The sequence below is a fragment of the Pseudorca crassidens genome, chromosome 4 (assembly GCF_039906515.1).
Source record: "Pseudorca crassidens isolate mPseCra1 chromosome 4, mPseCra1.hap1, whole genome shotgun sequence".
Taxonomy (NCBI): domain Eukaryota; kingdom Metazoa; phylum Chordata; class Mammalia; order Artiodactyla; family Delphinidae; genus Pseudorca; species Pseudorca crassidens.
Window position 1 is genome coordinate 3267306 of NC_090299.1, and position 12090 is coordinate 3279395.

General features: G+C 62.3%; 1 protein-coding gene across 3 annotated transcripts in view; it reads right to left on the reverse strand.

Moving 5' to 3' along the window:
- Positions 1-1901: 1901 nt before the first annotated feature.
- Positions 1902-12090, reverse strand: part of SH3TC1 (SH3 domain and tetratricopeptide repeats 1) — a 37082-nt gene continuing 26893 nt past the window's right edge. For all 3 annotated transcript variants that reach the window (XM_067734992.1, XM_067734993.1, XM_067734994.1), the window contains 6 exons: positions 10657-10837; positions 9391-9541; positions 8036-8158; positions 7205-7355; positions 6151-6347; positions 1902-2260 (listed from right to left, as the gene is read on the reverse strand). In XM_067734992.1, coding sequence (XP_067591093.1) covers positions 2003-2260; positions 6151-6347; positions 7205-7355; positions 8036-8158; positions 9391-9541; positions 10657-10837 — 1061 coding nt within the window. In that variant the 3' untranslated portion in view covers positions 1902-2002. The remainder of the gene's footprint in view (positions 2261-6150; positions 6348-7204; positions 7356-8035; positions 8159-9390; positions 9542-10656; positions 10838-12090) is intronic.

The following is a 12090-nucleotide window of genomic DNA, read 5'->3' on the forward strand; positions in this document are numbered from 1 at the left end:
CCCACAGCTTCTAAGTGGGGAGCTGGGATTTGAACCCAGATGTTGGACAACCGAGCCTCGCCTGGACCTCCAGGTCTGCTGCCCGAGGGCAAGGGGTCCCAGGAGGCCAGAGCCCCCAGGGGGGGCCTGGGGTGGGGGACCGGGACCCCAGGCGGGAGGGGCAGGGGCACGACAGCTTGTGGAAGGTCAGGGAAGGCACGGGTTCCGAGGCACGTGGTGGGCCAGGAGTGAGCCGGCCACCGTCCCCAGCCCATGCGGCGAGGCTGCGGGCCCATGACCTCGGAGAGCTGTGTCCCTGGGGTTACTGTGATGGGGCTTCCGGCTGCATCCAGCGCAGGTCACCCCGCCTCCGTGTCTCCAATTACAGCTGGCCTCCTCCTACCTTCCACACCCGCCCAGCCCACAGAGAAGGCAGCCTGGGGTCAAGGTTAGATAGAAGGTTTGTTGGCAGTTCTGCTGGGACCAGCTCCTTCCCCCAGGAGGTGCCAGTTCTGGAAGCTCTCTGCTGCCCCCTGGTGGGGGAGGCCTGGGAGGGGCCTGCAGCGTGGCAGGGCCGCTCTGGGGCTCCCCGACCCACCCCAGGACCAGAGGAAGGATGATGGAGCCCCCCTGCCCTCCTTCCCCGGGCCTTCCAGGCGCTGCATCCCGGGCGCAAAACCAAACCAGGGCTCTCCTGCCTCGGGAACCCCTCTCCAGGCTCCGTTTTTTTCTGTTAATGGGGAGGATGGGAAGTACAATGACGGCTTGAGGGTCCAGGAGATTTCTTTGGGGACACGAAAATGTTTTGAGCTAGACAGAGTGGTGGCTGCACAGCACTGCGAAGCCCTAAGTGCCACTGAACTGTTCACTTTAGATGGTTAATTTTATGTTACGTGCATTTCATCTCATGAAAAAGAGAAGCTTCGGGACGTCCCTGGTTAGTCCAGTGGTTAGGAATCCAAGCTTCCACCGCAGGGGCATGAGTTCAATCCCTGGTCGGGGAACGAAGACCCCATAGGCCACACAGCCCAAAAAAAAGAGAGAGAGAAGCTTGGAATAGTGCTGTGGGGTGGGTGAGAGCCACGGGGGATGCCCACGGCCTCTGAAGCTGGCACCCTGTCTGGAAGTCAGGGAGCTGAGTTCAACCCTGCCTAGGTTCCTGGTCCTTGGCGGGTTGCTGGGAGGGAAGGGGAGAGAGAGGGCGGGGAGGGCTGGGGTAGACGGCCCACGTAAGCCTTTAAATACACTCAGCAGTGGACGCCACGTCGGGCTGGAGGCCCTGACACCACGTGTCCTGAGGGCCGACTGGGGGCTGGAGGTGGGACTGGCCAGGCTGGGCAGGAGGACAGCCAGGTGAGGGGCACTTGGACTCCCTTCTCCTGTCTCCATCACTTTCAGGACACAGAACTGGGGTAGAGAGGTATGGAACCATGTACCCGCGCTTGGGTCCTAATGGGACACATCACATGGGGCAGGCTGGCAGAGTGGTGCAGTGGTTACTATGCTGGGCTCTGGAGCTCTGCCCCTACCTACCTGCTGTGTGACTTCAGGCAACAGACCTAACCTCTCTGTGCCTCTGTTTCTTCAACTATAAACAGATATAACAGTCCCGACTTCACAGGGTGGTTTGAGGATTAAAGGCAGGCAGAGCACAGTGCTGGACATTCAGTGAGGGTCCAGGGAAGGGAGAAGAGGCCCAGGGAATCCCACCACCTGAAACTGGGGTTTGAGGGAAGGACTTGCCCAAGGCCACACCGTGAGTGACTGGCTGGGGGGACCTGGCCTGGGTCGGCTAGACTCACAGTCCTGCCCGCTCATACCCGAGGACGGGATGCAGCAGCAGGGTGGCCCCCGGGGACAGGGCCCAGTCCCCAGACACTCCCGAGGAGGCAGCCCAGGGAGGGGAGCCTGAGGACTCCAGGTTTCGGCAAAAAACATTTATTGCTATTTGACCCCTGCCCTCGTGCCCGCATTTCCCAGGAAGCGAGCCCCCTGAGACACTGGGACAGACGGAGGCCACGGCTCAGGACGGGGGCCCGGGGACCAGCCAGGCCGCCCGCCCGCAGCACCGCCCAGGGGCCATGTGTCCCCGGCGGATGTTAAGCTCGGTGGCAAAGGTCCGAGCCTTCTGGTAGAAGAACAGGGACTTCTCCCGGTCCAGGAGGAAGTTGTGGTAGATGGCAGCCAGGCGCGTGTAGATCTTCATCTGCGCCTTCTTGTTGCCCAGGTCCACGGCCGCTGCCAGTGCCAGCTGGTAGTACCCGGCCGCGTCGAGCGGGTCCTGCAGGGGAGACGGCATGTAATCAATAGGACGGCTCCGCACCGGGTGCTTTGGGGGAGCTGTCTCCCCCAAGGCTGTGCCCTGCCTGCCTCTCCAACCCCAGGGCTGGGCCCACGACAGAGCTCCAGGGGCACAGGACGCTTCATCGCCCCAGACGGGCCACACCCGGGGCTGCCTGAGAGCAACTGGAGGTCTGCGGGGGCCTGGACTGGTGTCTCGGTGGCCCTGGTCCCTCCTGTGCTCTAGACCCACTGGTCCTCCCCCTTCCTGGAGCCAGGGTCTCGAACCTCGTAGCACCCAGCGTCCCCTCGTCCTGGAAGCCTCTTCCCTGCTCACTCCTGGGACCTGGGGGGACATCTGTGGCTTCCCCTTGAACTGAGCTGGGGTCTGACCGGCTGCTCTGAGAGCCCCCAGCAGGGCTACCCCGGCCCAGGGTGGCCACGGCTTGACTCCCTCCAGCCCACGTCCACACTGATGCCAGCACGAACGGCCTTCCCCAGGCCAGGCCCAGTGCAAAGCTGCTCATGGGTGTCATCTCAGAATCCCCTGCAGCTCCAAGGGGGCGTGCCTCCCCCCAGGTCATGGGATCCCGTTTCAGACACATCTTTGCCTCAAACCCAGCGTTCCCAGGCTGGGATGTTCCCCAGCCCCGCCAACTCCTGTCTCCCACCCCAGCATCCCCAGGTCCTCCACCCGAGGTCACCCAAGGGACTGCTCTAAACCCAAACCCAGCCCGGCCACCCCCTGCTCACAACGCCTGCCCAGGACAGAGGACAAAGTCCAAAGTCACCAGCCCTGGCCCCTCACTACCCCCCCGCCCCCCGCCGAGCAAGGACCCAGAAGACAATTAAAGCAGGTGTGTGTAGCAGTTCAGCGACACTGTCCCAGCCCCGGCCCCGGCCAGGCACAGGACCCTGTGTGGATGGCAGGGACGGGGAGGCCAACACGGCTGATTCTGGAACTACAGGACCACAAGGGTCGACCAGCATTGAAACAGAGGGAAGCTGTGGGAGCCTGGGAAGCACCTGACTCAGCCTGGGGTGGGATGGGAGGGCTTCCTGGAGGAGGAGGCATCTCAAATAATGGAAGGAATTGGCCAGAGTGGGCGGTTGGGGGTGGTGGTGTGCATTCCTGTGCATGTGTGCACATGTGTGTGTAGAGGCTAGCGGGTGGCAGACCCAGAATTCACACCCAAATCTTTCCTATCCAAGCCTCGCTCTTTCAGCTACGACCCACCACACACAGGCTAAAGATGGTCCTGCCTCTGTCCAGGTCCTCTTTCTCCTTCCCATCCCTGCCCCAAGCAGGTGAGCCCCTTGGTCACACACAGGGCACGAGGGGGCTGCTTTCCCTCCTGGGCACGTGGAGAAGGATGGGAGGTGAGGGAATTCTAAGGCCTCAGCGTGGTAAGGCAGGCGTGGCCTTGGCAGGGCGATCACGGTGAGGCTGTGGATGGTAGCACAGCCTGGGAAGCCCATTTGGAGGGAAGCGAAGGCGTTCTCTGCCCCTTGACCCCAGCTGCCCAGCCAAGGGAACCTGGCCTCAGCTGCAGCCCTGCCCTTTCCTTCCTGCCCGGAGTGACCGTGGAGGGATTAGCCCCCGTCCCCAGGGCTCCCTCCCAGCGTCAGGGGCCAGCGAGCGTTCCGCCTGGGCTTAGATCAGATACCTGGGGTCTGGAACTGACCCTGGCCTGGCTCACCCCCCCTTCCCCATCTTGGGTAAATCTGTTCACCTCCCCAGCCTCAGTTTCCCCTTCTTGTTTTGAGCTGAGGAACCTCACACGGCTCCCTGCTGAGGTACAGAAGTGATCATGCAGAACCTGGGGTGGTACGTGCTCGATGTGGCCCTATCCTCAGACCGTCCAGGGCCACAGGGCTCGGGGCGAACGGAGAGGTTGGCTCAGGAGAGGCTGGCCCCAGTCGCTCCACCACCAGGCCCCCCGCCCAGGAGGGGGGCCCTGATGTGGAGAGAACGAGCAGGGTCGCAGGGCCCCAGGGTGCCAGGGTGTGAGTCTCGGAGGCCCATGCCCGCAGGGCCACAGGGCTGCAGAGTCCCAGGCGCTGAAGGCGAAGTGCGCTATTCCTCATTCTACCGTAATTAGCTACCCACTCCTGGCCTCAGTCTCCGCCCTGTCCTGTGGACTCACCAGCTCCTCCTACAGCAAAGCATTTGAAGAGCCAACCACACAAATCCCGGACAGCACGGAGCCCTGACAGCATGGAGCCTGGACAGCATGGAGTCTGAACAGCAAGGAGCCTGGACAGCACGGAGCCCGGACAGCACGGAGCCCGGACAGCATGGAGCCCGGACAGCATGGAGCCCGGACAGCACGGAGCCCGGACAGAATATAGACCGGACAGCACGGAGCCCGGACAGCATGGAGCCTGGACAGCACAGAGTCTGGACAGCATGGAGCCCAGACAGCATGGAGCCCGGACAGCACGGAGCCCAGACAGCATGGAGCCCCGACAGCACGGAGCCCGGAGAGCACGGAGTCTGGACAGCACGGAGTCTGGACAGAACGGAGCCCGGACAGCACGGAGCCCAGACAGCACGGAGCCCGGAGAGCACAGAGTCTGCACAGCACGGAGCCCGGACAGCACGGAGCCCGGACAGCACGGAGCCCGGAGAGCACAGAGTCTGCACAGCACGGAGCCCGGACAGCACGGAGCCCGGAGAGCACGGAGTCTGGACAGCACGGAGTCTGGACAGAACGGAGCCCGGACAGCACGGAGCCCGGACAGCACGGAGCCCAGACAGCACGGAGCCCGGAGAGCACAGAGTCTGCACAGCACGGAGCCCGGACAGCACGGAGCCCGGACAGCACGGAGCCCGGACAGCATGGAGCCCGGACAGCATGGAGCCTGGAGAGCACGGAGCCCGGACAGCACGGAGCCTGGACCCCGGTGGGGCTCAGCCGCAGGGGTCATCACTGCCCTTGGGATCCCCCAGCACTGCCTGGCTCTGACAGAGCAGAGGCTGCAGTGACCACTTCTGACCACCATGTGTCACCAGTGCACAGGCTGGTCTGCCCTATAGGCAGGGGACTGGGGGTTGCCTGCAGGGAGTGGGGAATCTTCCAGGGCCATGCCAGCTCCTAGATGCCATTAGTTGGGGAGGGGAAAGGGAAGTGCTCAGCCCCTGGGCTGGGGCACCCTCACCCCTCAACCAACACAGAGCAGGGACACTGTGCAGGTGCTGTGCTAGACGCAGAGTGGGGGTGATGGGGGGTGTCTGCCTGGACGGGGAGTGGCGGGGAACAGTAGAGGAGACATTTCCAGGCCCTTGTCTGCATCCACTGCGGGGCTCAGAGACAAATGGAAAAGCGGTCCCCTTCTCCTCCCAGTCCTGTGGCACCCCACCTCGAGCCCCAGTCTCCCTCTCTGTGAACTGAGGTGATAACAGTGCCCCTACCCCCATCCAGGTGATGTGAGGATTCCAGGAAGGAAGCGCTGCACAGACTGGCGAGCTTCCTGGAGGAGACGCCAGGGCTTGGGTTGCACCTTGCAACGTGGGTCTCTGGGAATAACGGCGACCCTGCCCCTGCCCCAGGAATGTCTTTATCCCCCTCCCCCATTATTTTGTGGCTAATTCCTGCTTGACTCTCGAGACTCAGCTTTGCTCAGCTCCTCCAGGAGCCCCCCGCCGCCACTACGCACCATTTTGTCCTTTACCCAATGGCTGCATCATCTGTTCACACGTCAGCCTGACCCTGGGCTCTAGAGGGCAGGGCCTGACCCGCAGGGGGACTCGGAGAGTGTCCGCTGGCCTTGCCTCTCCTCACAGGAAGCCCAGAGCTCTGGGGAGACCGCTGGGACCCAGGCCTCCCCGGTGTGCGTGCACGACGGCCGCCTCACCCCAGCGTCCCAGCCCTGCCTGCACCCGCCCACCTTGAGGTCGTAGAAGATGATGTCTCCGAGCACCAGATACACCTTCACGTAGTACAGGGTCTCCTCGTCAAATTCCAGTGGCGAGGTGCAGAGCGAGAGTGCCTTGAGGTAGAAGTGCTCGGCCAGCTCCCCGTGGCCCAGCTGCTGGTGCAGGGCGGCCAGCCGATGGTAGGCCACCCGCTCGTTCAGCCGGTCCCCTGGGGACGCAGGGAGGGATCACGAGTGAGGACATGGCTGCTCAGGGTGGCGGGGCACAGGCCAGCCAGGAGCACCCGGCCGTCACCGTCTCCGAGCTCCAGCCGGCCCCTTCCTGGCCCCAGACTCACTTTCCCATCTGTAAAGGGGACCTGATAAGGCCCGCTCCCCTTCTTCCTCGGGGACGCGGCAGAGTCATGGATCACGCTGCCCTGGCTCTGGGCCTGCACGGACCCTCCTGGACGGGGGCTTTGGTGACTGTTTTGACTGGAGAACCCAAAGTCCTGCGGTCTGTGCACCTGCAGGTGCCAGGGCTCTGGTCAACCTGCAAACATGACCTTTGGCCTCCCGCTGCACAGTCAGCGGCCCCTACCCCGTCCTCGGGGAGTCACCACACGAGGCTGTCTCCAAGATCCTCCCCCTTCCAGGGCTCCCCTGCTGAGCACCTACTGTGTGCCCAGCCCTCCTGGGCTCCCTGTCTCGGGGAAGACGTTAGGCACAGAGGGATTCGGGCCTTGAGGGACCGGCCTCTGGAAAGGGGACCGGGATTTGGCCAGCCAGCAGGGGCTGCTGGCGGCGAGTGGGGAAGGGACAGCGGGAGGGGACAGCAGGCAGAAAGTCACGGGGTGGGCCTGCCTGGGGCCTTGGCCAGCCTTGTGGTCAGCAAGGTGGGGGGCAGCGGGGGAGCCGCAGAGCTGGCGTTGCTCGTCCAGCCTGCGGCGCTTCCTGAGACCCCGGGCGGGTGCGCTGCTGCCCGTCTCAGCAGCCTGGCCCGCAGGAGAGGCGCCTGCAGCCCGGGAGACGCGCGGCCGCGCTCAGACCTCAGAGGTGGAGGCCCTGGGCCCGGGGTGCGGCTTACCGAGGGTGACGCTGAGGGCCAGGGCCGTGTGGGCGAACTCCAGGCCCTCCTGCGGCGCCTCCGTCTCGGCCAGCAGCGCTGCCAGCTTGTTGCAGAGACGCAGCTCGGCCTCCTGGCTCCCCGTGTTCACGGCCAGGGGCAGCGCCCGGTCCTGCGAGCACAGGCGGGCGGGTCAGGCCTCCGCCCGCAGCAGCCAGCCAGGCCCGGTACCCTCCTCAGAGCCCCCACTAACCCACTGGAGCTTTACACAGCTCTGCCCCCCCAGGAAAGGCCAGCTCAGAGTGGTGTGACACCCCCAGCGTCACTGGGCCACGAGTAAGCTGGGTGTGAGCCTTGCCCATCGAGCTACACCACACACACTCAGACCAGCCCTGACCCTCCTGGGTGGTGGGCGCCTGACCAGGAAGGTCCAACACCCCTCTAGGCTCTAAATACGCCGCGTTTATCTGTCCCCTGGGGCTGAGCCACACGCACGAGCTGGGCAGACGGACGGGGAGAAGCTGCCCTCCCTGGCAGGCACGTGCAGACCTGGCCCTGCTCCGGGTCCTCCCCCTGATGTGCTGTGTGTCCTTAGGCACACCCTTGTGCCTCTCTGAGCCTGTTTCTTCATCTGTAAAACGGGGACAGTCCTCGCCTCCCAGGGGTGTTTGGATCACGGAGATGCATGTCCTACGATGGTCCTTCTTTGCTCTGTCCCTCCCAGGCTGGGGCTGGGGGCCAAGGTCATCCCTGACCAAACCACCGGGAAACTAAACATGTGCGTGGGGGACGCCGCCTCCAGGAGGGATGCCCCCTGAGGCCCACCTGCCTGGACCCACAGCCGCCGCTCACCCGGTAGAAGGACACGGCTTTCTCCCGCTCCCAGGTCCCGTTGAAGAAGATGTCTCCAGCCGCCTCAAAGAGCTGCAGCCCCAGCTTGGGGTCCCCTGTGTACAGGGCCGCGTTCTGTGCCACCTGTGGGGATGCAGAAACTCTCATGGGTCCCCCAGTGACCTGGCAGGGCGAGGCGGCAGGGCCCGCTGGGGGAAGCTCACAGCCACCTGCCGGCCGCCCGGGACCCTCTATCACACCGACACGGAGCGAGGGTTCTTTCCTCTCATACACCTCAGTCCCTGTGCATGCGGGGCCCTTGTCCCCTGCTGGCATGAGGACAAATCATCTAAGCTCTGTGTCCCAGGAGGAGGCCTTTCCAGCTGAGGCCCCAGGAGCCGGCACGTGTGGGCTGGGGAGGCGCTCGGGACGGAGCTCAGAGCCAGCCTCTGAATCCTGCCGGCCGTGCCCAGACCACAGCATCCTCGCTCGGCTTCACCTGGGGCTCCCAAATCCTGGCTCGTTGGGCCCCCCATCTTCCCTCCCGAGCACTTAGAGACACCCAACCGCATGTCCACTTGTCTCTCCCTCCAGAGGACTGAGGCTGTCGCTCCTCTGCCGCGTCCAGGGCTTCACACGTGCCTGGCGCGTAGTAGGTGCTCAGAAAAAAACGCCGAGTGACTGAGGGGACCAGCCCTGGTCCGCAGTCCAGCCACACCCAGCGGCTCGCAGCCCTGACCTTGCTGCACTCCCGGGCACCGCTGGGCCTTTGCACCTATGAGTCCTGGTGCAGGAATACCCCATATGCCTACCACCGCCCTACAATTCCAACAGCCTCCGTGACCCCAGGCTGACCGAGCGCACCCCCCCGCTCCTTTCTGTGCCGCAGCCCTGGCCCCAGGCAGCATTCCTTGTGGAGGAGGCTGTACCCTCCACCGGCCGCCAGCTACTGATCTGGTTCGTCAACCCCGGCCTGGCCCAGGGGAGGTACACAGCAGGTGCCCAAAAGGAAAAAACCCACAAGGCTCTTGAGTCTCTCAATTTGTCACAAATCACGTCATGTTTGAGAAACTGTCAAAAAACGGAGCTTCTGTGATAAACGTGTTTTTTAAGGAGAAATGCCGTGCACTGCTGAAGCGAGTTCTGTGTGTCAGCTGAGTGGGCACGACATTTGCACATTTATCGAGCACTTGCTGTGTACCAACACAGCCGGGGGCACTGTCCCCAGAGCCCCTGTCCCCAGAGCTCAGCTGGTTATGCAAGATGCTGGAGGTCTGGGGCGGCGGGAGATGGCGCGGGCACCTGGCACGCGACGGCTTAGGGGTGAGTGGGCGGGTGGGTGAGTGACCGCGCGCGCACGCCCGGAGCCCTCGCACCTGGATGTAGACATCCACCAGCTCGTTCTGCTGGAGGATGTAGTAGATCTTCCCCGCCTGCAGCCAGGCGTGCGCCTCCTTGTCCTTCTTCTGCAGGTCGATGAATATCCCCAGACTGCGCTTGGTGTAGTCCAGCGCGGATTTGTAGGCCCTGGAATTAGACGTGGGCGGTCAGAACAGGTCTCCCGGGCCAGCCGCCCATGTGGATTGGACGGGGCTCTCCCCGGGGCCGTCTGGTGACCATGGACCTGAAACGTCAGGAGCAGGAAAAGAGCCTGCCCTTCCCAGGCTGCTGGGAGATCCGGGATGAACATACAGCAACTCGTCCAGCAAAGATGAAGGAGGCCCTTGGGACGGAAGCAGGCAGCACAAGGCAGGAGGAGCGTGCTGTTCGTCTGCCTCATTTCCCCAAACACAGCCCCGTGTCCCTTCCAGACGCAGCAGGGATTGTGGCCACTGGGCAGAAATTTAGAGATCGTCCAGGCTACTGGCTATCACACCAAGGGAAGATCGGAACCACCCAGGGGGGCTGTTCAGACACAGATCGCCGGGCTCTGCTCCCAGAGCTGCTGACTCAGGAAGTCTGGAGTGAGGCCTGGGAATGTGCATTTCCAGCCAGCGCCCCGGCAAGGTGGAGGCTGCTGATCCGGGGTCCCCACTTTGTGGAGCATCGATCTAGGTCGCTGGCCCATTGGCCCTGCTGTGAAACTGAGGCCCGAGGATGAGAGGCGGAGGCCAGGACGGGCACATCTGAGTCCCAGGGAACCTGGCTCCTTCCCCGCCCTCGGGGAGCCCCCACGCTGCAGGGGGTGTTGTGAGACTGCCAGCCTGCAGGCTGTGTGGTCCAGCCATGTGTCACCCACCCCCGGTCAGGATGCTCTGGGTGGGCTTCTTCACGTGTGGTTCTGAAATCCTGTCCCAGGGAAGCAGGTGGGACAGTCAGCTGTCTCCAGTGGATGAGAATCCTCTGGGCACACGTGGCTGCTGTCCTCACATCTGAGGGGACAGACGAGGACCAGACTACCTCGCCCAGAGCTGGGCCAGCGAGAAAAGACTCAGGGCAGAGCGGGGTCAGCTTCCAGAAGCCACCACGGCAGGAAGAAAGGTCCAGAAACACATGCTCTGCCTCCCTTGGGGATGAGACCAGGCCTGCTGGCCCAGAGCCCGTCTGACCCTAAGGGATGAAATGGCCCTTGAGGAGGGGCTGTTCTAGGATGGTGGTCCAGCATCCTCACCACCCTGCCCGCCCCCAGGGCCAGCCCTCACCTCTCGGTGCCCAGGGACAGGTAGAGCTGGCTGATGGCCTCCAGGAGCTGCCCCTCCAGCACCTTGTCGGCCACCCTGCGGGCCAGCGAAAGCTGGAACTCGTGGTAGACGACACACTGGGCCTCACTGGGCATGACTGTGCTGTAGAAGTGACACAGCCGCTGGACGGCGTGCAGCTGGCCTGGGCGGGAGACAAAGGAAAAGGCTCCCATCATGCATCACAGCAACGTTTGCAGGGTCAAAGTCCCCTGCTGGGTGCCCGCCTCTGTGCGCTGGGGTCATTGCACATGCAGACAGGCTGAGCGTCCTGCTCAAGGTCACACAGCCGGCGAGCATCTCGAGACAGGGCCAGGCCAGGCATGTCACAGGGGCTCCAGGGACAGCACCGACCACTTTTATAACCCTCAGGCTGGGCCGTCCTGGCCGGGCTCTCCCACCGCGCCAGGGTGCTGTTTCTGCTTCACAGAGCTCCTCCCAGCCCAACAGGGGCTGCCCTCACACCGAGCGGACAAGGCAGGGATCACCGGCACCCCCTGTGGCAGAAGGGCAAGCTGAGTTCAAAGCCGGGGCACACGGCATGCGGGGGAGAAGGGATTCAAATCCAGCTCCGCTATTCCAGAGCCGATCCTCCTTCATGAAGCCGGGCTCCAAGCCCTCAGCCGTACTTGCCTCTCCTAAAACCAGAGGGTTGGGAACCATTGGGAGCTTCCACTCTTAAAAATAACCCGGGGATGAACAAGCCACGAGAAGACGTGAACGACACGGCGAACCAACCAGACCTAAGAGACCACAGAACGTGCCCCCAGCAACAGCAGAACATGTGTTCTTCACGTGCCCACGAACATTCTCCAGGACGGACCAGAGACTGGATCACAGAACTATTCTCTGCAAACGTAAAAGGATTGAAATCATGCGAAGCGTGTTCTCCAGGTGCAACGGAATGAAATCAGGAATCAGTAACAGAAGGAAGTTTGGGAAATTCACAGACCTGTACACATGGGCAGCATATTCCTCAATCACCAGTGGGTCAAGGAAGGAAACTAAAAGATATTGGAGATGAGTGAGCATAAAAGCACAACGTACCACAATTTAGGGGATGCGGAGAAAGCAGTGCTTAGAGGAACTTTATTACTGTAAATGCCTGTGTCAAACAAAGAATAAAAAATTCAAATCAAAACCCTAAACTCCCCCCTTAAGAAACTAGAAAAAGAAAAGTTAATTAGACCCAAAGCAAGCAAAAGGAAGGAAAAATAAAAGTTCAAGCGGAAATGATAAAATGATAGAGAACAGAAAGATAGAGAAAATCAATGAAACCCAGGGATGGTCCTTTGAAAAGATTAACAAAATTGACAAATCTTTAGCTGGACTGACCGAGAAAAAAAAGAAAGAAGATGAAAATCACTAAAACCAGGAGTGAAAAAGGGGACGTTACTA